The following is a 23,498-nucleotide window of genomic DNA, read 5'->3' as shown; positions in this document are numbered from 1 at the left end:
GGGTTTCAGTTTCGTTCGTGAATTGATTTTTGATTAACAGTCAGTCATGCTGTGATATGCAGGTGATGTCTGAGTGCCTTTAATGTACAGTTTGTGTGTGAAGCTGATTTGTGTTATTTTTTCCCCTCTCACTCAATGTGTAGGGCTGAACTTGGTACATGTTCTGTGCCCAACGCTGCCTCTCTGGTGCCCTCTGCTGGCCAGCTCTTCTCCCATCTCCTCTCCATGGAAGGTGCAGCAGCTGTTGAGAAGTCTCCAACACATGTAGATCTGTCCACCACTCCCACAGTAAACACGGAGCAGAGCAGGACGAACCGCATTGACGCACACTTGCGCTCCAGCAGGCTGAGCCGTGTGGAGGCTCTGAAGGCCAGCGCAGCATCTCTTTCCAGCCGCATTGAGAAAGAAGCTCGCAAACTCGCTGGAGACGGAATCAACTACGGAATCAACTGCAGCCGCAACGCTGGCACAGGACTGCCCACAGTCCCCCAGGATGACGATGCCCGCTGGATAAAGTCACTCAGCCCACCTGTGAGAGAGTCTCCAGGGGGCACTGATGATCCTGCACTGAGGATCCAGCGCCTCCTCCTTGCGGGCCAGAGCGCTTTTGGTGGCGATCCGGCTGAACTCCCGGGTGTGGGAAACCTGTACAGCTATGGCTCGAGAGAGAGAGGACAGTACATGACGAAGCCCCGCCCGTCGCCGACTGGCCACACCCTCCCATTCTCTGAGGGGGTGGAGCGTCTGGACTCCAGCAGAGGCTCTATCAGCGAAGGCTCCATCAGCGAAGGCCCGCTGACCGACAGCAGCCTATCAGAGGCTGAGGACCTTAGAGGTAGGGACCCCGCTTTGTTATAGAAATATTTCTATATCAAATATTTAACATTTTTGTCAGTGATTTCCGAGTTACGGTGTTAATAAAACAGGCCATTTAAAAAATGATTGTCTTTCTTCACTAAGTAATTCCTTTCCACCGCCTGCAATGCTGTGAATTTATCACTTCAGTACATCTAGTCTGAGTCAGGCACGTTCAACTGGGGACCTTCCAGGCCAAAATCTCAAACCTTTACATACAGCTCTACTCAGAAACGTGTGACCGAGTTTATGACCTTAACAAACGCATATCATCACCTCTTACCACACCCTTCTGGTTCTCCAGGAGACTCCACAGGTGTCCCGCAGAACCTCCCCAAGCCCTCTCTGAAACTGGCGGGGGCAGATTACTGTGCCACCATGCAGAACGGCCACACCCACGACCCCATCACACTATTCCAGAGAGAGGCGGAGCAGCACTCCCCCTACAGGCCTGGAGCCGCACCGCAGGATAGCTGGCCGCCGTGGGACGATCTGGCTAAAGGCAGCCCGCACAGCGTCATCAACATATTCACCAAAAACATGCACAGCTACAGCAAAGGTAGCTTTTAATATCTGTCACCATTAAAGGAACGCTTTGTCGCAGTAACAAATTAACAAAACACAAATATTTAGGTAGATATATATTTATTAATTGTGAATATCAGAATTTATTATTATTATTATTATTATTATTATTATCATTATCATGCTTTGTCGAAAGAATAAATTAACACCATTTTTTTCCACAAATTTTTCTGTTTTGTGTTTTTTTTTTAATGTAATTGTGAAATGTAATTGTGAATATAATAATAATAATAATAATAATAATAATAATTTCAATTATTTTGACAATTAGTTTAGTATTAATACTAATAAATACAGTGGTTTGTAATATTTCACTCTTACATTTTTTTTTGTTATCATATTTATTATAATACGTGTTTTGCATGTGGGGTATAAGCTTCCATTACTGGTTACCTACATTAACCTCGTAGCTTCAGTGCTAAAACGAAATGAGCAAACTTCAGATGCTTTAATTAGTATTATTATTATTATTATTATTATTATTATTATTATTTCACGCATCTTCTCAGAATTTCTCTGATCCACATCTGCCCTCTGTGTTGTCTGTGTAGTGATGGAGGTGGGAGGTGAGAGGGTCACTCCTGTCCTACATCCTGGATCTGCGTCCAACTCGCTGAACGGCGTGGCCTATGAGGACGACTTCATTTCCTCCCGCGGCAGCAGCCATTCAGCATCAAAGAGGACTTCCTCCAACTTCAGGTAGGTGTTTTCAGATGGGCAGGTGGGCCACACCTGGGCAGAGACCAGGGCCCGTGTTTATACAGCTCTACAGAGTGGGAATGCTGTTCCAAGATCAGACTCTTATTTGAGCTTATATGAGCTTTTTCTTCCAAAGCATGCCACTGGAAGGAGCTGCTCGGACACCCAGAAGACCTTCATTCACTTCCATTCATTTACTGTGTGGCTCTGGCTTCTTCTAGACCAGAGGTCTTTAATTGAAATTCAGTAAGGTCCAGGCAAACAAATTTTCCTCAAGCAAAGGTCCGGAACATCGTAACTTCACTGTGTGAGCACCACTCACTCGAGTCTCAGAGCTCATCGTAATGCACAGATCTGATTGGCTGAGTAGCGTCACGTGTGATATTTACGCATGCGATTGGTCTGTGAGTCTCCCAGGCCGCTAAAGCCACCGTAAAGGCTAGAAAAGTTACGCAGATTAAAATAGGACCACCCCGTCAAAGTTCTCCGTTTATCAGTTGTAGGTCCGGGTCCGTACTCAGACCGCAGCCCACCTGTTAGTGTCCCCGGTTCTAGACTGTCATTTTGATTCTAAACAAACCAGGCCTGCACGGCTCCAGGCCTTCAGGGCCAGTGTCCAGCGCAGTTTGGTGACTTAACCTGCTCAAGCAACCTGATTACACTGTTTGTAACATTTCCTGATTGTTCATTTCTAGATTTAGTGACTTAGTAACGAGTTGGGAGCTTTTAAACTGCTGGTTACTGCCGCTCCGGCAATAAACACTTTCCTGTCACAGCACTGAAGCTGCAGCTGCGCTGTAATGTTTGACATCAAGGCTTCTCAGTGATTTAAAGCGAGGAGCAGGTGTGTTGTATAATTATAATAATAACAATAATGTATATTATGAGCAGTAATTCATTATTGAATAAAAATAGTCTTTGATGTGAATTACACCAAAAACAGTTTGCCGATTATTTGTAGTATATCAGTGTATCAGTTTCATCAAGTGCCTAAAGACAATTTTCTAAGCTCTTCTAACTTTAGTTTTGCATCATTTTTATGCATTTTGATTATTGAAAAAATAGTTCATAATAATCTTCATTTAATTTGATAGGGGCTTCCTAAATCCTAAATCTGGTTCCTGGCTGATGGATGATGTTTGAGGGAAAAATTTTGTTGAAAAATAAAACATTTGCCTGTTTCTGTGGTGATGGGTTGTTACCAGACTGGCCACTAGAGGTCAGTGTTCTCCTGAGATGACTGTGTAGAGCTTTGTGCTGAAAGCTGTTGATGGTCAGCGGCGGTTTAAAGGTGTGTGCAGGTTCACGACTGTTCGTGCAGTGGTGTGTCTGACTGTGTGTGTGTGTGTGTGTGTGTGTGTGTGCGTGTGCTGTTTCTACAGTAATGGCCACAGTGCTGCAGGTGCTGAAGAGAGGAGAGAAAATGAGAAATCTTCAAAATCCTCCATTTCCACCCCACTGTCCTCACCACACTCCACACACTCCACCAGCAAGAGAGGTAAGACACACACATTCTCACTCACTCACTCACTCACTCACTCACTCACTCAGAAAATCCAGGAAGGGTTAAACATTTGTGTTGTGCAGTTTCAGTTCACTTCAGTATAGCATAACAAAAAGCCTTCACACTGTTACATGCATGTAACTCAAAAACAGTCATTCAACAGTTTATAATAGTTATTAAATAATGTGTTGTAGATAATGTAATTTGTAGAAGATACTGAATAATTTATTGTGGTTGCTGAATAGTTCATAGAAGAGATTGTATAAATACTTATATAGATACCAAGTAAGTTATTGGGGAAAGTGAATAGTTTATAGTAGATACTAAAAAATTCATAAACCATTCATAGCCACTGCTTAATAATCTGCAGTGACTGAGTTCATTTTAGAAGCTGCTTAATATTTTGTAGTAGAGACTATTATTTACAGTAATCCTGGAATAATTTACAGTAGATACTGAATAATTCTTGGTAAATATTGATTTATTTGATTGATTTAAAGCCCTGTTGGAGCTGGATTAGTTTTATTTTGGCAGGTGAGTGAGTATACGCCGTACTACAAACACCGATTAGGCAGAACATTCTGACCACCTCCTCGTTTCTACGCTCACTGTCCACTTTATCAGCTCCACTTACTGTATAGCTGCACTCTGTAGTTCTACAGTTACAGACTGTAGTCCATCTGTTTCTCTGATACTCTGTTACCCTGTTCTTCAGTGGTCAGGACCCCCATGGACCCTCACAGAGCAGGTACTATTTGGGTGGTGGGTCATTCTCAGCACTGCAGTAACACTGACGTGGTGGCGTGTGTTGGGCTGGTCGGAGTGGATCAGACACAGCAGTGCTGCAGAACTGTGAGGGTCCATGGGGGTCCTGACCACTGAAGAACAGAGTATCAGAGAAACAGATGGACTACAGTCTGTAACTGTAGAACTACAGAGTGCAAAGTGCAGTACATGAGATGCATTCATTAATATACGTTTGTTGTGAGCAACGTCTGTTGATTTTTCGTTTAGCTGTGTGAAAGTGTGATCGGGATCTCCTCTCATTACAGGGTCAGACAGGAGTCTTGAGCGCCCCCTGGTGGACAGGCAAAAGAGTACAACCTTTGTCGCCTCAGAGCTGCAGCGGAACGGCGTGAGAGAGGGCAGCTCTCCCAGCGGCTCTCCCCGAGGCTCTCACAGGAGCGCAGACACCGACAGCGCAGCAGGGGGCGCTTCAGTCCTCTCTGTTCGCAGGTGAGCCAGTCCTCAGTGTTGCTGTTTCAAACTGTAGAAATTCCTCTGCCAGCTGTTAACGCGCTGTGTTTTCGTTTGTGGACTCACACTGAGATATGATGGAGATGATGGAGGGTCTGTTTTGGAAAGCGATGCCACATCAGTGTTTTTCAGACTGTGTGACTGGAAATAGTACAGCTCAGTGCACCACTAGTTACCCTTAGAGGTCACTGCTGGTGATGATAAAGAAAAACATGCTGCAGTTTTACATGAATCATTTATATTGAAATAAGCTGTGAAGTTGTGTGGAAAGTGCGTGTTCTAAACTTTTAATCCATATTATATTTGTGTTTGTAAGTAGAAGAGCTTTCTTTTTATTTATGATCTGACGTTGAAATTAAACATCTTTTACATTTTTCCAAGTTTTTGATATATTTTGACTTCAACAGAAGCAAAGTCGGAAGTGTAGACTCAAACCTGTTGAAGCAAGAGAAATTGAACAGAAGGCCCAATGCCAGAATGTACCTGCTGCTCCATTTAAGGTGGAACGGGAAAATTAATGCAAGAATCATTCTAATATCTGACTTCAGCTTCACATCACTGAAGAATTAGGGGGGGTGATAATAAATAACTGCCCCCTCTTTGAAGGCGTATGATCCCTAAATGTAACTAAATCCCAGCAGTGAGGAGCTGAACTTTCGCCTACAGAGCGGCGCCAGTAGCTGTTAATGAAGTGATGCTCTTTTTATTTCAGGGTCTCATTTCATTGGGCAAGATTTCAACCACTGTCCCTTGTAACGGAGTTAGGGGTTAGGGTTACACTTGAAAACAAGGGGTTGGTGTAAAAAGAAGAAATGGGATTGGGTAAAGAAGTGAATCTAAATGGACAAGTATGGTTGATTCGCCCCTCAGCCTCTTCAGAGCGTCTCGCTTTTGCTGTCTTTCAGCGATCACAGCTAGACGTCTGGCTAAAGCGGGTGGGGAGGGGCTGGGCTTGTGCTGTGGATACAGCCCTGTCCAAACACAGACATGCACGCTATATTGAGGCTTACGTGTCCAAACGTTTATGGCAAAACCATAGATAGCATTTACAAAACCCGATGGGAGCATCTCACTTCAGGGTTAAAGGGTGAATCAGCAGTTCTACATTAACTCCAGCGTTTAAGACCATTTACTGTTAAACTGTGTTGAAGGATCAGCAGAGCTTTATTTTACTGTAGAGGAGGATTATTTTATTACTACCTACTGATCTGATTCAGCTGTGGAGCCACAACAGCAAAGAGCCGCATGCAGCTCCAACCCCTGATCTAGTTAAAGCCTGAGATTAAGACATAAGTAGTTAGACTGCGCAAGTCAGCCATCAGTGTCACTTGTCAATACTGAGCAGTTCTCAAAACAAAGGTAAAACTGCAGAATTGGTCCTTCAGCTAACCGTATACCTGTGACCTCTCAACGCCAGACAGCAAGGATGCTAAGGAGTGCATTGACCAGTGGCATGTCAGCAGTGTGGCAGTAGTGATAAGTGTGACGTCTGTTGAATATTATCTGAGAAAATGAAATAATAACTCCTTTAACTTATAAGGGTCAACATCACAGCCTGAGTGGTGGGTCACCAGGTCTCTCCTCTCAAGCGCCCTGCCCTCAGACCGCACTAACGCTGTCCGAAGCAGGAAGGCAGAATGCCCTGAAATGTATCCCCGCTGAGATGTTTGGACTGTTAGACGGTGAGATGGCCACACTGATCCAGTTTAGCCTCATTATTGAAATGCCACTCTAGAGGCCCATGCAGCAGTGCCAGGAGAAACAGTGGAGCTGCTGTTGGCTGACTCAGACTGAAGTGTGCAGAGCGACCTGCCAGGAGAAATGAGAGGGGGCTGGGAGGATCTGTGCACACAGGCTCTTTTGTTTGGCCGGATGGCCCCTGAGATATCCCCGCCGCCAGTCAGGCCGGTTGCCAAGGAGATGCTTTTCTCCTGTGGCATTTCTGAAAGCTCAAGTAGCAGATTCTGCTCATACCTCACTGCCTTTCACAGTGTGTGGTGTGGGCTGTTGGTGTTTGGACCATAAGTATCCTTAATCTCGCTCCAAAGAAACGCTCCCCATGTCCAGTTAGGATTACTTAACCCCTTAAACTGCAGGCGCATTATAAGTGCAGTAATTTCTACATAATTCATTTGTTAAGATGTAAACAATCATCCAAAGGGTCTCTCAGCTGGTTTGATGTGATGTGGTTCACTATAGAGAAACTCGCTGACTCGGATTTCTTTAGAGTAATAGGATCGAAGGACCACCTTGACTACAGCACCAATATAGCCACTTTATTTGCTATCCCAAACTACCAGTGAACCTACATATGCCATCGGGGGTTTTTATGTAATTTTGATGAAGGTAAAACGGTGTTAAATACCGTGCAGCCTACACCCGTACTTCTCCAGCATTAAGAGATTTTAAAATGTCTTTTAGATCAAAATGTTCTGTTATTAATTTCTGAACTGCTCAAATTTCTGGACATGTTCCTCCCAAATTTGATATCAAGTACCACACAGCCATATTCACCAGTCAGACGTAACACTCTGACCACCTCCTTGTTTCTACGCTCACTGTCCACTTTATCAGCTCCACTTACTGTATAGCTGCACTCTGTAGTTCTACAGTTACAGACTGTAGTCCATCTGTTTCTCTGATACTCTGTTACCCTGTTCTTCAGTGGTCAGGACCCCCATGGACCCTCACAGAGCAGGTACTATTTGGGTGGTGGGTCATTCTCAGCGCTGCAGTAACACTGACGTGGTGCTAGTGTGTTAGTGTGTGTTGTGCTGGTACGAGTAGATCAGACACAGCAGCACTGCTGGAGTTTTTAAACACTGTGTCCACTCACTGTCCACTCTATTAGACACTCCTACCTTGTCGGTCCACCTTGTAGATGTAAAGTCAGAGACGACAGCTCATCTGCTGCTGCACAGTTTGTGTTGGTCATCCTCTAGTCCTTCATCAGTGCCCACAGGACGCTGCCCACAGGACGCTGCCCACAGGACGCTGCTGGCAGGATATTTTTGGTTGGTGGACTATTCTCAGTCCAGCAGTGACACTGAGGTGTTTAAATACTTCAAAAAGTTCATAGACCAGCACAACAGTGTTACTGCAGAGCTGAGAATGATGCATCACCCAAATAGTACCTGCTCTGTGAGGGTCCATGGGGGTCCTGACCACTGAAGAACAGGGTAACAGAGTATCAGAGAAACAGATGGACTACAGTCTGTAACTGTAGAACTACAGAGTGCAGCTATACAGTAAGTGGAGCTGATAAAGTGGACAGTGAGTGCAGAAACAAGGATAACCATGTTATGGCAATTACTATAGAAAATGAATGGTTTCTGCGGAGAGGGAGAGAAATGAGGGTGAGCCGTTGTGTTTATGGTATAAAGTGCTGTGTTCTGACAGTGTGGCGTCTGAGGGCCAACCATCTCCCAAAAGTCCTGCTGATTCTGCTGGATCTCCTGCCTCTCCCAGAGTCTCTCCTCCCAATGGCTCCTCACACTCTGACCCACGAGGCTCATCTACATCACCCAGACTCTCTGCCATCAGGGACCACGGTTCCAACACTGCGCCTGACACTGGGTCTACCCCAGAGATCGGCAACTCCAGAGTGGACTTCAGGAATGCAGGTAGAGCCAGTTTTGCCTTTACGGCTAAAAATATTATCACAGTATCAATAAAGTGTAAATAATTTGTTCTGCTCAAATTAAAGGATGAATAGTATTTTGAAAAGGTTCTGTTCTAATACGCAGAAGTCATGCATCAAATATAAGAGTTTGTATCTATTTCATGTATAAAGATTCAGTGTAATATGTAAAGGAGTATAGATCCCTAGCTTAATCCGCTGGTTTGTGCTGTTGTGAGTGAAACCAGCAAGTCAAGGGCACACAGTGCCTCTTAGAGTGCTGAAGTGGGAAATATTTAAAGTTTAAACATTTCCTTTTAATATTAAATTAATGTACAGTATGGTGTTGTAATTTTATCAAATATATCTCAGACACACGTTGTTGATATAGGAAATATCATTAGTGGTCATTACCGTTACGCTTACCTATTTATTGCCCAGGCCTAAAGCTGGCAATATACCCCAAATGAAGATGATCTGAAGAAAAAGACGTCTTTTTACTAGAATCATAGTTTGTATAGTGAAAGTGAGCCCAGGTGCTTAATAGAACCATGTCGTTCATTCCGAGATCCAACCTGCTGTTGGTCCACATGTCACATGGTTCTCTGCATCACTGCACGAAGATCCTAACTTATTAAATCTTCTGTTGTTTGAAGGACAACAAGTCCTGGCTCAAGTGCAGGTCTAGCAGATAGTGACAGGTTGACTCTGATAGCTGCGTGTGAGGAAGAGTGACCTGTGCTCACTGTGCGTGTCTGAAGCTAAGTGTCCGATTCCATTTGTGCATCCTTCAGGCAGTGCGGACCTCCACTTTGCGCCAGGTGTCCTGCAGCAGCGCCTGAGTGCAGAACTGAGCTACCTGGATGCTGTGGAGGAGTCTGTGAGGCAGCTCGGTGACGTGGAGCGGGTCAGAGCTGTTTCTCTCGCCCAGCAAGAAAGTGTCTCACTCGCACAGATACTGAAGGTCTCAAATCCAGATTCATTTTAATTAAATTTTTGACTTGCAGCTCAGCTTTGGCTTCGATGCGTGTGAACGCAACTTGGCTTGTTGCTCAAATACGCATTGCTAGTAGATACTCAAGTATTTGTTTTTACCCTCAGGTTGCTTTCATTCTAAATATGTTTATACTGCACCAAGGCGGTAATGCACTGGGACTAACAACCAGACTCTACTCTTTGGGTCTGTGGCTAGGGACTCTGGACTTGACTCTATGCTAAAGGTTCTAGACTTGACTCTATGGCTAAGGGCTCTGGGCTCGGATCTGCGGCTAAGGGCTCTGGCCTCGGATCTGCGGCTAAGGGCTCTGGCCTCGGATCTGCGGCTAAGGGCTCTGGCCTCGGATCTGCGGCTAAGGGCTCTGGCCTCGGATCTGCGGCTAAGGGCTCTGGCCTCGGATCTGCGGCTAAGGGCTCTGGCCTCGGATCTGCGGCTAAGGGCTCTGGCCTCGGAGCTGCGGCTAAGGGCTCTGGCCTCGGAGCTGCGGCTAAGGGCTCTGGCCTCGGAGCTGCGGCTAAGGGCTCTGGCCTCGGAGCTGCGGCTAAGGGCTCTGGCCTCGGAGCTGCGGCTAAGGGCTCTGGCCTCGGAGCTGCGGCTAAGGGCTCTGGCCTCGGAGCTGCGGCTAAGGGCTCTGGCCTCGGAGCTGCGGCTAAGGGCTCTGGCCTCGGAGCTGCGGCTAAGGGCTCTGGCCTCGGAGCTGCGGCTAAGGGCTCTGGCCTCGGAGCTGCGGCTAGCGGATTACTATGGCAAAAGGTTCTGGAGTGGACTTGCGAATCTGAAATCATCTCAAGCTCTATAGATAGAGACTGGAATTGTCTTGAACTTTACTGCTAGGATATCTAGACCTAACTTTACAGCTCATCTTTCTGGAATCAGCCTGAACTCTCTTACTCTGGAATTGGCTTGATTTCTACAGCTAGGGACTCTGAACCTGACTTGGGCAGTGTCGCCAGAAACTCTGGACCTGGCTTGGTCCCTGCAGCTAGGAACTCTGCAGTTGACTCGAGCACAGTGACTGGGAAGTCTGGACTAAGGATTCTGGGCTAGTCTCTCATTCAGTAGCTAAAGACACTGGACCTGAACTACAGTCTGTGACTAGGGACTCTGAACCAGACGCAGTGTCGAAATAAATGCTCTGGACTCCACTTGGACTCTTCAGCTAAAGGCTCGGACTTCACGGCTGGGTGCTCAGGACCTGACTTGGACTTGGTTAGGGCCACCTAAGACTTGGCTTCTGCTCCTCCCTGAGGGTTCTTGAGACTGAACTTGTGTTCTAAGCCTGCTGTTAGTGCACCCCAGCGCTGCACATCCTGCAGGCAGTGCTTTTACACTGTAGTGTGTTTTATGTGCTCCTGATGTTGTTTGTGAGTGTGACCCCTGACCTTTGACTCCAGGCTCAGCAGCAGAGGCAGGAGCGGGAGCTGCAGCTGCTGAAGCTGAAGGCAGAGCAGGAGGCACTTGAGACCCAGAGGCAGCTACAGGAGAGCAGAGAGAAAGCTGCACAGGTACACGCCCGTACAGAGCACTGGAAGCAGTGCATTTATATTATATAGCCACTTATATTTGTATCTGGTGCTTCTGTTGGTGCTCCCTGCCTTCACAGGTTCTCTGACTTTCTCTGAACTCCAGCTCAGAACTTTCCTCTCCTCCCAGTACTTTCACTCTTCTCTCTCGCCCTCATATAATTTCTTTCTTCTTTATCTAGACCGTCTGTGATTGTGTGATATGACTTACTTTTTCAAATGTCTTAGTGGCCTGGTTTTTGTTGACTCCTGTAATACTGTCATAGGCAAAAGTTTGGGCACAAATTGCATGTTTTATTGATTTTTCTATGTGAAAATAAGTTACATCTTCTACAGAGAGCACACTTCTGTATGTTTCATTGCACAGTTAGTGCTCTGTTATTGATCTTTGTGTATGTTTCTGTATATTGATACTGTCAGCTGAGTGTAAAGCATCCTTGGGCTTGAAATAGCATGTAAATATCTGATTATTATTATTATTATAATAATTATTATTATTAATATTGTTGGTTTACATACGTGTTGGTTTTTTTTTGTTTTTTTTCCAAGGCCCATACGGATCTGTGCGTTAGCCTCGTCCAGTCTCAGCAGCAGGTGCTCCTGGGACTTCAGGAGTCCAGCAGCAAGATTATCAGCCAGCAGGCCGAAACGGCTCAACACACGGCGGCCACTGCCAGACACATCAGAGAGGTCAGTCTTGCTCTCTCATTCTCTCGCTCGCTCACTCTGTCGCTCTCTCATTCTCTCGCTCGCTCACTCACTCAAGTCTTGCTATACAAATGAGGACGTCCATAGGTTTCTGTTGATTTTCCTTGTTACTGCAGCTAAATAATCCTACGCCTAAACCTAACCATAACCTCAGTATCCAAAAGGCAACTTTTCTGCTCTTATAATTTTCAAATAAAAATGGTAATTGTGTTTAAAACACATGCTCAAGTGAGGACCAGCAAAATGTAATTGCTTGAGCAAAAAAGTCCTATCATATAAAAAATTCATATAGTCCTATCAAGTATAGCGGTGCAAGAACAGACACAGTTCTCTCTTAAACATATACGCTGCTCGCTTTCTGAGGATTACCTTTCTGTATTTAGTGCAATTGCCCTAAAGAGTACATATTATGGAAAACCGAGTTTTCCTCTCTTTTTGAAATGAGATGTAGCATTGAAAGCAGGGCAGCCAATCAGAATAGTGCTCATTTACATATACCACAGATTAAAATCTGCACACATTATACCCCACCATCATCACAGGAAATGGATAAATCGACTGTTTCCTCATCAGCAAAGGAGCTAGGCAGGGTTTTGTCTTTCTTTTAATCTCTTACTGTTCTTTCTTCCTCCTCCTCTCTCAGATGACGGATCTCGCCCGTTCTCAGATGTTGAATGTTCCTTCCGTCACTCCTCTCTACGACCAACAGAGGCAGCCACGCCCACAGACAGACAGGTAACCAGTCACCATGCGTCAGTGTGTGAGAGCGCTGGGGCTCCTTTCACTTTACAGGCCGTATTGTTTCTGATTTCTTTACTCCGATCCAGTCCTTCTGCCTTTCCCTGTCTATTCTTTCTAGGAATAGTCTGATTTGAAAAGATCTGGGTTCAAACAGCTCAAATAAATCACATCTGTGCAGCATAAATTGCAGCACCAAAACCAATAAATTAGATTTGGGCCACTTAAACCCTCTTTGGGCTCTGGTGAAGCAAGGCAACTTTTGGTCATCAGTGAGCAGCAGAGACTGTGAACTGTCTGTTTTGGGTGACTGAGTGAGTTCAGCTTCAGCGGTGATCATGCAAGAGCGGAGAATCAGAAAGGGAGAAACCAACGAGAGCAAAGCTTGTCAAGCTTGTAACAATATAAGATCCCTGATAGCTGTCTCTACCACATTCATGTGTATTTTCCATCAACCCGAAGAACCCCTGCATTATGGGAGCTTACTAAAGAACCCTTAAAGCACCATCTCTGAGTGTAGCTCTCCCCCAATCACACAATCCTACCAGTGATGGGGAAAGTCAAGAGTCGTCTCCGCATGGAGGAAAACGCTAACTGCTCATTCCACGATGTCATTCAACCCATGTCTAACCTAGCCAATAGCAAGCATCGTAGTGAGTCAGAGGGAGGACCATCCTACCCACTCAGGGAGGGACAGGGACAATGCTTACTTGGATGACTGGCATCACCAAAGACCAAATTCCCCACAGGGCCAATGTATAGATGGTTGCGCCTCTGAGGAGCCCTATGGTATTGTAACTGCTTTTGCTGTTAAACAGTTCCTTCACTTTCACTCTCTGGATTTATCTTAAGCACATTTGAAGCTCATAAGACATTGGAACATAATTTTTACTTTGTGTTCTGCTGATTTACAGACTGCAGCTGCTATAGAGGGTTATTTATTTATTTATTTTATTTATTTATTTAACAGGGACAGTGCACATTAATCAACATCAATGTAAATGTGCCAGAGTTAGCTAAAAAGCTAATTTTCATCCGTAGTCCCTAGGCAGGTTGTTCTGGGCGGCCAGTGTCAACAGCTCAATGACGTTTACAAAACACCACCCCATATACATATATACATACATACACATACATACACATATACAAACACATAAAATATACATAGTTATCGGTGATTACAGATTTGGTTAGCTTTCAACCATGTCTTCAATTTATATTTAAAAATCAGATAATTTGTGCATGTTCGTAGCTCAGTTGGTAGACTATTCCAGTACTGGCTGGCTCTAATGGAAAAGACTGTTTGTCCAAACTTACTCCGTCTATATTGTACAATACAGTCCCCTCTAGTAAATGCTCTTGTTACCATACTACCCCTACTATCTTTTTGTTTTATAAACTGTCTCAATGGTGGAGGAGCAAGCCCATATAAAATCTTAAACATGAGACAGGCATCCAAGAGATGTTTAAAACTATCAAAACTGAGCAAGTTATACTTTTGTACTATATGACAATGATGATAACTATTAGGCTTCCTGTCTAGTATCTTTAGTGCTTGTTTATAAAGAGATTCAATAGGTTTCAAAATTGACAAACTTGTTTGTGACCAGCTTGTGAAACAATACGTTATATGGGAGACAATCATAGCATGCATAAAAAGTTTGGCTGCCTCTGTTGTTAGATACGGTCTTATGTGCCTGAAATTTGCCAAATTCAATTTAACAGTATTTATCACTTTTTTAACTTGATTTTTAAATGACAAGTTTGAATCTAGAATGATTCCAAGATATTTGGTATCAGATACTAGCTTTAGCTTTTCTCCCCTAACCAGCACATCAGCTTGAATCATTTCTGTCAATTTCTGTGAAAAAAACATGCAAACAGTTTTGTTTATGTTTAAATATAAACATGAATTAGATAGCCAATCAGATATTAAGACCATAGCTACAGTTAACTCACTTGCAGCTTGCTGTTTGTTTTTAGCATGCACATAAAGAACAGTGTCATCAGCATACATCTGTATATTTACAGATGAGCAAACCGACGGCAGGTCATTAATGTATAAGCTAAATAAAATAGGGCCCAACACTGATCCTTGTGGAACACCAGTATTACAGCTTAAATATGTAGACTGAGTTTTACCAATGCGTACCCTTTGCTTCCTGTTTGATATATATGAGTTCATCCATTTAACAGAGTCAATAGAGAAATTAAAACAAGATAATTTAGACAAGAGTACCTTGTGATTTACAGTGTCAAATGCTCGTTTTAAATCCAAAAATACTGCTCCTATTACTCCACCTTTGTCTAGTTTTGATTTTACGCCTTCGAGAAAATAGCAAATAGCTGTTTCGGTTGAATGGTTAGAACGAAATCCAAACTGCATTGAATGTAGAGGAGTGTAACTCTTATTCAGGTGAGCTGTCAACTGCTGTACCACCCACTTCTCAGCCACCTTGGAAACCGCAGGTAGAATACTAATAGGTCTATAATTTTCTACAACTGTTCGATCACCTGCCTTAAAAATGGGTGTTATGACAGCCGACTTCCATGCACTTGGAAAAATTCCTTGCCTAATTGAGTGATTAATCAATTTAGCAATTGGACTAGCCAGGATACCCTTGTGTAGTTTTAAAAATGTCGTGTCCAAACCATAAACATCCTTTGCTTTAGAGTCTCTTAACGAATTTATAATGTTTAATACTGCAGATTCTGTTGTTTCCATTATTCTAAAAATTGGTATATCATCATCAATGATTGTAGATATTATAGTCTTAGAGGAAAAACTCTGGGTTAACTGCTCAATTGAATTTATAAAAAAGTTATTAAAGGTATTTGCTATCATATCATGATCCTGAATTAAGGTTCCATTTACTTTGAGTTCATATTCCTTTGTTCTCTGATCATTATTCCTTCCAGTTAATTTATTAAGATTCTGCCAAATCATCTTCCCATTTCCCCTTGCATTATCGATTATTTTAATAAAAAACTCAGCTTTAGCCTTCCTTATATTCCTTACTACCTTATTTCTCAAAGATGTAAAGATAAGTCTGTCATTATTTAGACCCGTTTTCAATGTTCTTTTTAGTGCAAAATCTCGCTCTTTCATTTGTTGCAAGAGGGCATCATTAAGCCATGGTAAAGTCTCCCTTTGCCTAGGTTTGGACTGTACCTTCCTAGTAAAAGAAGACATCACTTTATTGATGGTTGACAAGAAGATGTCACAATTGTCATCAATGTCTTTACAGGACAAAATATTAAGCCAGTCAATTTGTTTTAAGGCATTTTCAAGATTATGCATTTCACTTTTTGGGATTTTCTGATAATAATGTTTTGGTTTAATAATGTTTTTGAAACGTTTTTTGGTTAATTTCCTTACCACTAATATAAAATTATGGTCAGATAAACCTGTTAACAAATTGGAAGATTTAGTTATTCTCTCTTGTCTATTTGTAAACATTAAGTCAATTTGCGTCTGAGAACATTTAGTTACCCTTGTTGGTCCTTGTACAAGCTGCGTAAGACTGAATTTATCTGTTATCTCCTTAAGTCTTTTCCTATCCTGTTTATTCTCCCAGTTGATGTTAAAATCACCCATAAGTATTAGCTCTTTCTTTTCATCGCATTCTTTAAGAATGCTATAAAGATGTTCGTAAAATAAGCTATTAGATGATGGTGGTCGATATAAGCAGATAACAATGAAGGACATTTCTGGAGACAATGAAACATTCAGCCCAATACATTCTATATCCATTTCATGCGACCATTCAATAAGGCTGCATTTAATTGTCTCTTTAACGTAGATTAACAACCCTCCACCCCTACCCTCATTTCGATCCTTCCTAAACACATTATATCCAGCAATATTAAGACACGCTGTAGGAGAGAATTTGTTTAACCATGTTTCTGAAATACCTACAAGATCTAGATTAGAATCAGTCAACAAATGTTCCACCTGATTACTCTTTGATATAATACTGCGAATATTTAAATGTCCACACATCAGTCCCTTTGGCTTGGACCGTGGATCCCAGAGAAGTTTTGCATGATTAAGAGTCCGCAAAAAGTTCATTTTATGAAGTTTTCTAATTTAAGTGCATGCCATCAGCTGTAGTCTTTGTGGTGTGTTTGAGTGCAGATTATCACAGCAGACAAGCGGTGACTGCAGACAAGCAGTGACAGAAGGACAATTGGCGCCGTTTGAGCCCTAATTGGCGTCTGGGCCCTAAGTTCTTGTAGCTGAACTGGCTGAGCGTGTTCTGACTGCTGCTGGGAGTTTTTCCCAGTACTGCAGTAATCTGGCAGGGCTGCTAGTGGAGGGTTTGGTAACATCTGTGTTTATGTTCTGCAGCCGGAGTGAGGTTCCCCTAGGCAGTCCACAGTCTCCAACAGCAGAGACTCCTCCAGATAGCCTGTCTGAATCCGTCCCATCCAGGAGACCCACCATCAGGTACTATTGGGAGTGGGCGATTTGACTATACAGTTGCAAGAAAAAGTATGTGAACCCTTTGGGATTACTTGGATTTCTGCATAAATTGGTCATTACGTGTTCTGATCTTCATCTAACTCTCAAGAATATGTTTTCATGTTTTCATTGAACACAACATGTGAACATCCACAGTGCAGGGTGGAAAAAGTATGTGAACCCCTAGACTAATGACTTCTCCAAGAGCTAATTGGCGCCAGGAGTCAGCCAACCTAGAGTCCAATCAATGTGATGAGACTGGATGTGTTGGTCATCTTTACAGGATGACCACGCCTAGGGAGAGTAGCAACAATGCTGAACTTTCTCCATTTGTAGACAGTCTGTCTTACAGTGGACACATGAACATCAAGGCTTTTAGAGATACTTTTGTAACCCTTTCCAGCTTCATGCAAGTCAATTCTTGAACGTAGGTCTTCTGAGAGCTCTTTTGTGCGAGGCATGGTTCACATCAGGCAATGCTTCTTGAACAGCAAGCTCAAAACTGGTGGTTTTTATAGGGCAGGGCAGCTTTAAACAACACATCCAGTCTCATCACATTGATTGGACTCTAGGTTGGCTGACTCCTGGCTCCAATTAGCTCTTGGAGAAGTCATTAGTCTAGGGGTTCACATACTTTTTCCACCCTGCACTGTGGATGTTCACATGCTGTGTTCAATAAAAACATGAAAACATATCATTTTTTTGTGCGATATTGGTTTAAGCAGACTGTATTTGTCTATTGTTGAGACTTAGATGAAGATCAGAACACATTTAATGACTAATTTATGCATAAATCCAAATAATCCCAAAGGATTCATACTTTTTCTTGCAACTGGGTAAATTTTGTCACAGTATGCTTTCCTTCGAGTGTGACTGGTGTGGTCAGTTGATCAACTGCAAGAACATGAAGTTGGATTATAGAGAGCCTGTTAACAGAAATCCATGTGTAGTAGCAACATAGTACCAGGTAGCTGATTACATTGCAGCCCTTTGTAACATTTAACTTGTATTTTTACCAATTGTACACTATTTCCAAAAGTATTCGCTCATCTGCCTTCGCACGCGTATGAACTTGAGTGACATCCCATTCTTAATCCATAGGGCTTAATATGATGTCGGCCCACCCTTTGCAGCTATAACAGCTTCAGCTATTCTGGGAAGGCTTTCCACAAGGGTTAGGAGTGTTTATGGGAATTTCTGACCGTTCTTCCAGAAGAGCATTTGTGAGGTCAGACACTGATGTTGGACGAGAAGGCCTGGCTCACAGTCTCCACTCTAATTCATCCCAAAGGGGTTCTATGGGGTTGAGGTCAGGACTCTGTGCAGGCCAGTCAAGTTCTTCCACACCAAACTGGCTCATCCACGTCTTTATGGACCTGCTTTGTGCACTGGTGGTCAGTCATGTTGGAACAGGAAGGGGCCGTCCCCAAACTGTTCCCACAAAGTTGGGAGCATGAAATTGTCCAGAATCTCTTTGTGCTGAAGCTTTAAGAGTTCCTTTCACTGGAACTAAGGGGCCGAGCCCAACTCCTGAAAAACAGCCCCACACCATGATCCCCCCTCCACCAAACTTGCAGTGCAGTCAGACAAGTACCGTTCTCCTGGCAACTGCCAAACCCAGACTCGTTCCAGTACCACGCTGGAACTCACTGAGCTCCTGAGAGCGACCCATTCTTTCACTAATGTCTGTAGAAGCAGTCTGCAGGCCTGGGGGCTCGGCTTTATACACCTGTGGCCGTGGAAGTGACTGGAACACCTGAATTCAGTGGTTTGGATGGGTGACTGAATACTTTTGGAAATATAGTGCATATTTCCCAGTTCTTTCATGAATAGTTAATTTAGATCCAAATTTTCATTAAAACGGGAGCTAGAAAAGTTGACAGTAATATTTTGTGATTTTTGTATGCTGCAATATTAGCTGTATTTCTCACTCTTGCGCTCCCCCCCCCCCCCCCCTCTCTCTCCCTCTCTCTCTCTCTATCTCTATTTCTATCTATCTCAGCGGTGGTGGGAGCAGTTCCAGACTGAGCCCCTCTCTCTCCTCATCGATGAAGGAGCCGGGGGATGGAGGATGTAGAGAGCAAAGCAGCTCTGTGGAGGAGGAGGTTCACACAGCTGCGGAGGAATCACTCCAGACAGACAGCATCCAGTCCATACTGGAGGACAGAGGTGAGGATAGGGGTCAGGAGTCATGATCGTAGGCCAGAGTTTAACTAGTCTTCCTCTTGCTTGCGGACGAGGCTCATGCTGCCTTTACATGAAATTTAAAAAAATAAATAAATCATTCCTTGTGCTGAGACTGTACTGGAAGGCGGCTTGCGATCATAAAAATGTTTACATGGTGCCAGCATGACCTTAACAGTGGAGCAGCAGTGTTAGCCGCTATGCTTACGTGAAGTGTGAACAAATCTTCCTCAGTGCATCTAGTGCTCTGTTTTGTTTGAAGGTTGTTTTGTTGTAGTTGACCGGGTCACACCGGGGCTACATGAGTTGGACAGTAATCGGATTTCTGCTTTGTAAACCAGCCAATAAAACTCACACAGTAAGACGTGACTTAAACGAAACATAAAACTCCATGACAAAAAAATATGAACATGCATCATCTAGAAGATGAAAAATATTTAAATCCTTCATTTCGTCAAGTATGTATTTGGTTTGAGTCGCTCCCAAGTTTTGCTGCGTCTCGCAGTGACAGTGGCACTGCTGGCTTATTTCCAGTACCGCCGTCTGTTTCACACATGCTCAGACCGAGAAATCAGAAAGAAATCAGAGTAAGAGTTCACAGCACTGAGAAATCTGACTACTGAGCTCAAATTCAGCCTCTTTATCAGACTTCTAGACCTTCCTCTGATCTAAGAAATCAGTCTTCTGTTTACATAACCATGTAAATAATTGGATAACTGCAGAAATCCGACTATGATCAAGATTGAGTCAATGTAAACACACTCACTGTTTAGTAAAATGAACAATGATAATTATTTGTTTGAACAGTTTGACACTTTTGGAGTATTTTACCCCGGGCTGAAATGCAGTTCATCCACTCGTATATTATATAATGAATTTGACCAACACTGCCCATAATTTACCGTTACCCATGTAGGGTCGGAGTTCTAAATGAACAGAGGTATGAACAGCAAGTGCTCCGAGAGCTAATCAGTGCTGAAGAGAACCAGAAAGAGTCCCCTGTGAGGTCAATTGCAGCTGGTTTCCTTTCAGTTTCAACTTTAAGAACTTATTTCAGTTTATTTATGAAGAATTCTGCGTCCAAACTGCCTTAGTTTACTAGTAGACCTGTTAATCCTGTTATCTCTGTCTCTACCTCTCAGCAGACAGCACCTCAGTTGCCACAGAGTACTCTATGAAGTTCGATGAGTCTGTGACGGAGGACGAGCTTGAGAAGTCTTTCCGTTCCCTGCTGCCATCCGAGTCCCACTGGAGAGATTCTGTAGAGAGGAATCGCAGCCCTTTGCCTGAATCTGATGAGGAGCGCAATCGGGAGAAATCTTCTCCACAGCTCTCCATCAAGGTTATATCTCCTCTTTGCTCTCCATCAGAATTAGTCTAACTGTCCATTCCAGCCCCTTCCTTAGTCTTTATGGCACAGTTCTGCCTTTGGCTAGTCTGCAGCATAACTTAAAAAGTTAGTAAAAGTGGCGCATATCCAATCTTTTTCTTCATGTGGGACACAGATGTGTGTCAGTGTGAACAGATATAAACGCACTGAATTTGACATTTTCATTTCCGATTTGAGACGCTTTCGTGTGGTACTGAAATCCGATACCTTTCCGATCTCCATCTGAACAGCAATTCATCCAACTTTTACATCAACTCAGCTCCACATTTGCCATAGTTTCATGTTTCTGAGACTCGTAAACATTTGGGCTGATGTTTCTGTTAAAAAAAATAGAGATTTAATAAAATAGAGACTTTTCCAAACCCATGTTCTAAAGAGATTTAGAAGAAATGGCTGAATGTGGCCATAGGAGAACGAGGCTACAGCATCAAACAGAAAAAACCTCAAAGCAAAGTTTAAGAGTCCGAGGGCACGAATTAAAGTGACCGCGCCCTTTTTACGGCTCGAACACATTCTGGGTGACGAGCCCAGCTGTCAGTCAGTGAAGCTTCATGATGGCTCCTGTGATGCTGGTGAAGATGAAACTGATCGTCCGAGAGCGACTGGCGCTCGTTGGCGGTCGTGATTGTTTACCTCTGGATGAGCCACGTGACGCAGCATGAAGCATTGATCTTTAGCGTGTGTGGGTCAGTTTATTTAAGACAATGTGAACAGCCAAACAAAAAATCAGATTTGGTGAGAAAATCACATTTGGGCCACTTTTACCTGCTGTGAACATAGCTTTACACTGTATGCCCAAAAGTCTGTGGACACCTGCTCCTTCAGCATTTCTTCTGAAATGAAGGGTGTTAATAGTGAGTCTGTGCCCTATTAAGAGTCTCTACTCTGCTAGGAAAGCTTTACGCTAGATGTTGGAGCATTGCTGTGAGGATTTGATTGAGCATTAGTAAGGTCAGGTACTGTTGGATGTTCGGTTCTGGATCTCCAACTCATCCCAAAGGTATTGGATGGAGCTCCATCACTCCAGAGAACACCGATTCACTGCTCCACATACCCAGTGTTGGGCGGGCTTCATACCTCTCTTGCCTAAGGCCACCATGCCCAATGCCCAGTTGCAGCTACACCAGAGCGTTCAATTCTATTGGTCAGTGCTTTTCTAGGGAGATCATGCAAGCTATATCCACACAGTTGAATGCCTGTATCAGCAGTATATACACCTTAAAATAGCTCAGTTCACTCATTAGAAGGGCTGTCAGGATACTTGTGGACATTAAAATGGAAAATCTATATGTACAGTACCTCCGTTGCACTCACTGAGGAATTTGGGTTGCTGGATTGGGTGGTGTTCACAGCCTCCTGTTGCATGCTGGTGTGATTTTGAGCCTCTCCCTCATCTGACTGCTCACAGCAGGCTGTTATTCAGCTCTGACTCTTCTGAACTCTTCACTCGGCAACACTGACAGCTTGGGTTAATGCCCTTCTGCCCTGAATGTATCCCAGCCCTGCTCTCTGTGTGAGCATGAGGCTCTGGAAAGGTGGAAATGTACTTGACGCTTTTTCTGTTTCTCTCTTTGCTGCTGCCATCAGTCCACGTTTTTGACTTTTATAGTGCAGTGAAGCATTGCAAACCTTATCGCCCCTACGCTTCCTGTAGTGTATTAGAGATGGATAGATAGAACTTTATTGATCCCAGAGGGAAATTGTAGATTTTGCAGGAGAAAAGTATTACAGTCTGTCAGAGTGACTGTGTGGATCATATGAACATTATAGAGCTTTTTAAATGAAACAGTAGAAGCCGTATCGCCCCCTACGCTTCCTGTAGTGTATTACAGTCTGTCAGAGCGACTGTGTGGATCATATGAACATTATAGAGCTTTTTAAATGAAACAGTAGAAGCTGTATCGCCCCCTATGCTTCCTGTAGTGTATTACAGTCTGTCAGAGCGACTGTGTGGATCATATGAACATTATAGAGCTTTTTAAATGAAACAGTAGAAGCCGTATCGCCCCCTACGCTTCCTGTAGTGTATTACAGTCTGTCAGAGCGACTGTGTGGATCATATGAACATTATAGAGCTTTTTAAATGAAACAGTAGAAGCCGTATCGCCCCCTACGCTTCCTGTAGTGTATTACAGTCTGTCAGAGCGACTGTGTGGATCATATGAACATTAAAGAGCTTTTTAAATGAAACAGTAGAAGCCGTATCGCCCCCTACGCTTCCTGTAGTGTATTACAGTCTGTCAGAGCGACTGTGTGGATCATATGAGCATTATAGAGCTTTTTAAATGAAACAGTAGAAGCCGTATCGCCCCCTACGCTTCCTGTAGTGTATTACAGTCTGTCAGAGCGACTGTGTGGATCATATGAACATTATAGAGCTTTTTAAATGAAACAGTAGAAGCCGTATCGCCCCCTACGCTTCCTGTAGTGTATTACAGTCTGTCAGAGCGACTGTGTGGATCATATGAACATTATAGAGCTTTTTAAATGAAACAGTAGAAGCCGTATCGCCCCCTACGCTTCCTGTAGTGTATTACAGTCTGTCAGAGCGACTGTGTGGATCATATGAACATTATAGAGCTTTTTAAATGAAACAGTAGAAGCCGTATCGCCCCCTACGCTTCCTGTAGTGTATTACAGTCTGTCAGAGCGACTGTGTGGATCATATGAACATTATAGAGCTTTTTAAATGAAACAGTAGAAGCTGTATCGCCCCCTACGCTTCCTGTAGTGTATTACAGTCTGTCAGAGCGACTGTGTGGATCATATGAACATTATAGAGCTTTTTAAATGAAACAGTAGAAGCCGTATCGCCCCCTACGCTTCCTGTAGTGTATTACAGTCTGTCAGAGCGACTGTGTGGATCATATGAACATTATAGAGCTTTTTAAATGAAACAGTAGAAGCCGTATCGCCCCCTACGCTTCCTGTAGTGTATTACAGTCTGTCAGAGCGACTGTGTGGATCATATGAA

General features: G+C 43.5%; 1 protein-coding gene across 9 annotated transcripts in view; it reads left to right on the top strand.

Moving 5' to 3' along the window:
- Positions 1 to 23,498, top strand: part of cep350 (centrosomal protein 350) — an 82,802-nt gene that overhangs the window by 20,421 nt on the left and 38,883 nt on the right. For 7 of the 9 annotated variants that reach the window (XM_037535654.1, XM_037535650.1, XM_017686397.2 and 4 more), the window contains exons 14-26: positions 144 to 835; positions 1,160 to 1,414; positions 1,992 to 2,139; positions 3,522 to 3,637; positions 4,696 to 4,879; positions 8,300 to 8,523; positions 9,314 to 9,483; positions 10,911 to 11,021; positions 11,589 to 11,729; positions 12,391 to 12,482; positions 16,837 to 16,935; positions 18,953 to 19,119; positions 20,277 to 20,476. In XM_037535654.1, coding sequence (XP_037391551.1) covers positions 144 to 835; positions 1,160 to 1,414; positions 1,992 to 2,139; positions 3,522 to 3,637; positions 4,696 to 4,879; positions 8,300 to 8,523; positions 9,314 to 9,483; positions 10,911 to 11,021; positions 11,589 to 11,729; positions 12,391 to 12,482; positions 16,837 to 16,935; positions 18,953 to 19,119; positions 20,277 to 20,476 — 2,599 coding nt within the window. The remainder of the gene's footprint in view (positions 1 to 143; positions 836 to 1,159; positions 1,415 to 1,991; positions 2,140 to 3,521; positions 3,638 to 4,695; positions 4,880 to 8,299; positions 8,524 to 9,313; positions 9,484 to 10,910; positions 11,022 to 11,588; positions 11,730 to 12,390; positions 12,483 to 16,836; positions 16,936 to 18,952; positions 19,120 to 20,276; positions 20,477 to 23,498) is intronic. The other 2 variants (XM_017686399.2, XM_037535651.1) reach the window with 1 other exon arrangement.

This window comes from Pygocentrus nattereri, chromosome 28 (genome assembly GCF_015220715.1).
Source record: "Pygocentrus nattereri isolate fPygNat1 chromosome 28, fPygNat1.pri, whole genome shotgun sequence".
Lineage (NCBI taxonomy): Eukaryota > Metazoa > Chordata > Actinopteri > Characiformes > Serrasalmidae > Pygocentrus > Pygocentrus nattereri.
The sequence above is the reverse complement of the archived record's forward strand: the minus strand, read 5'-3'. Positions and strand labels throughout refer to the sequence as shown.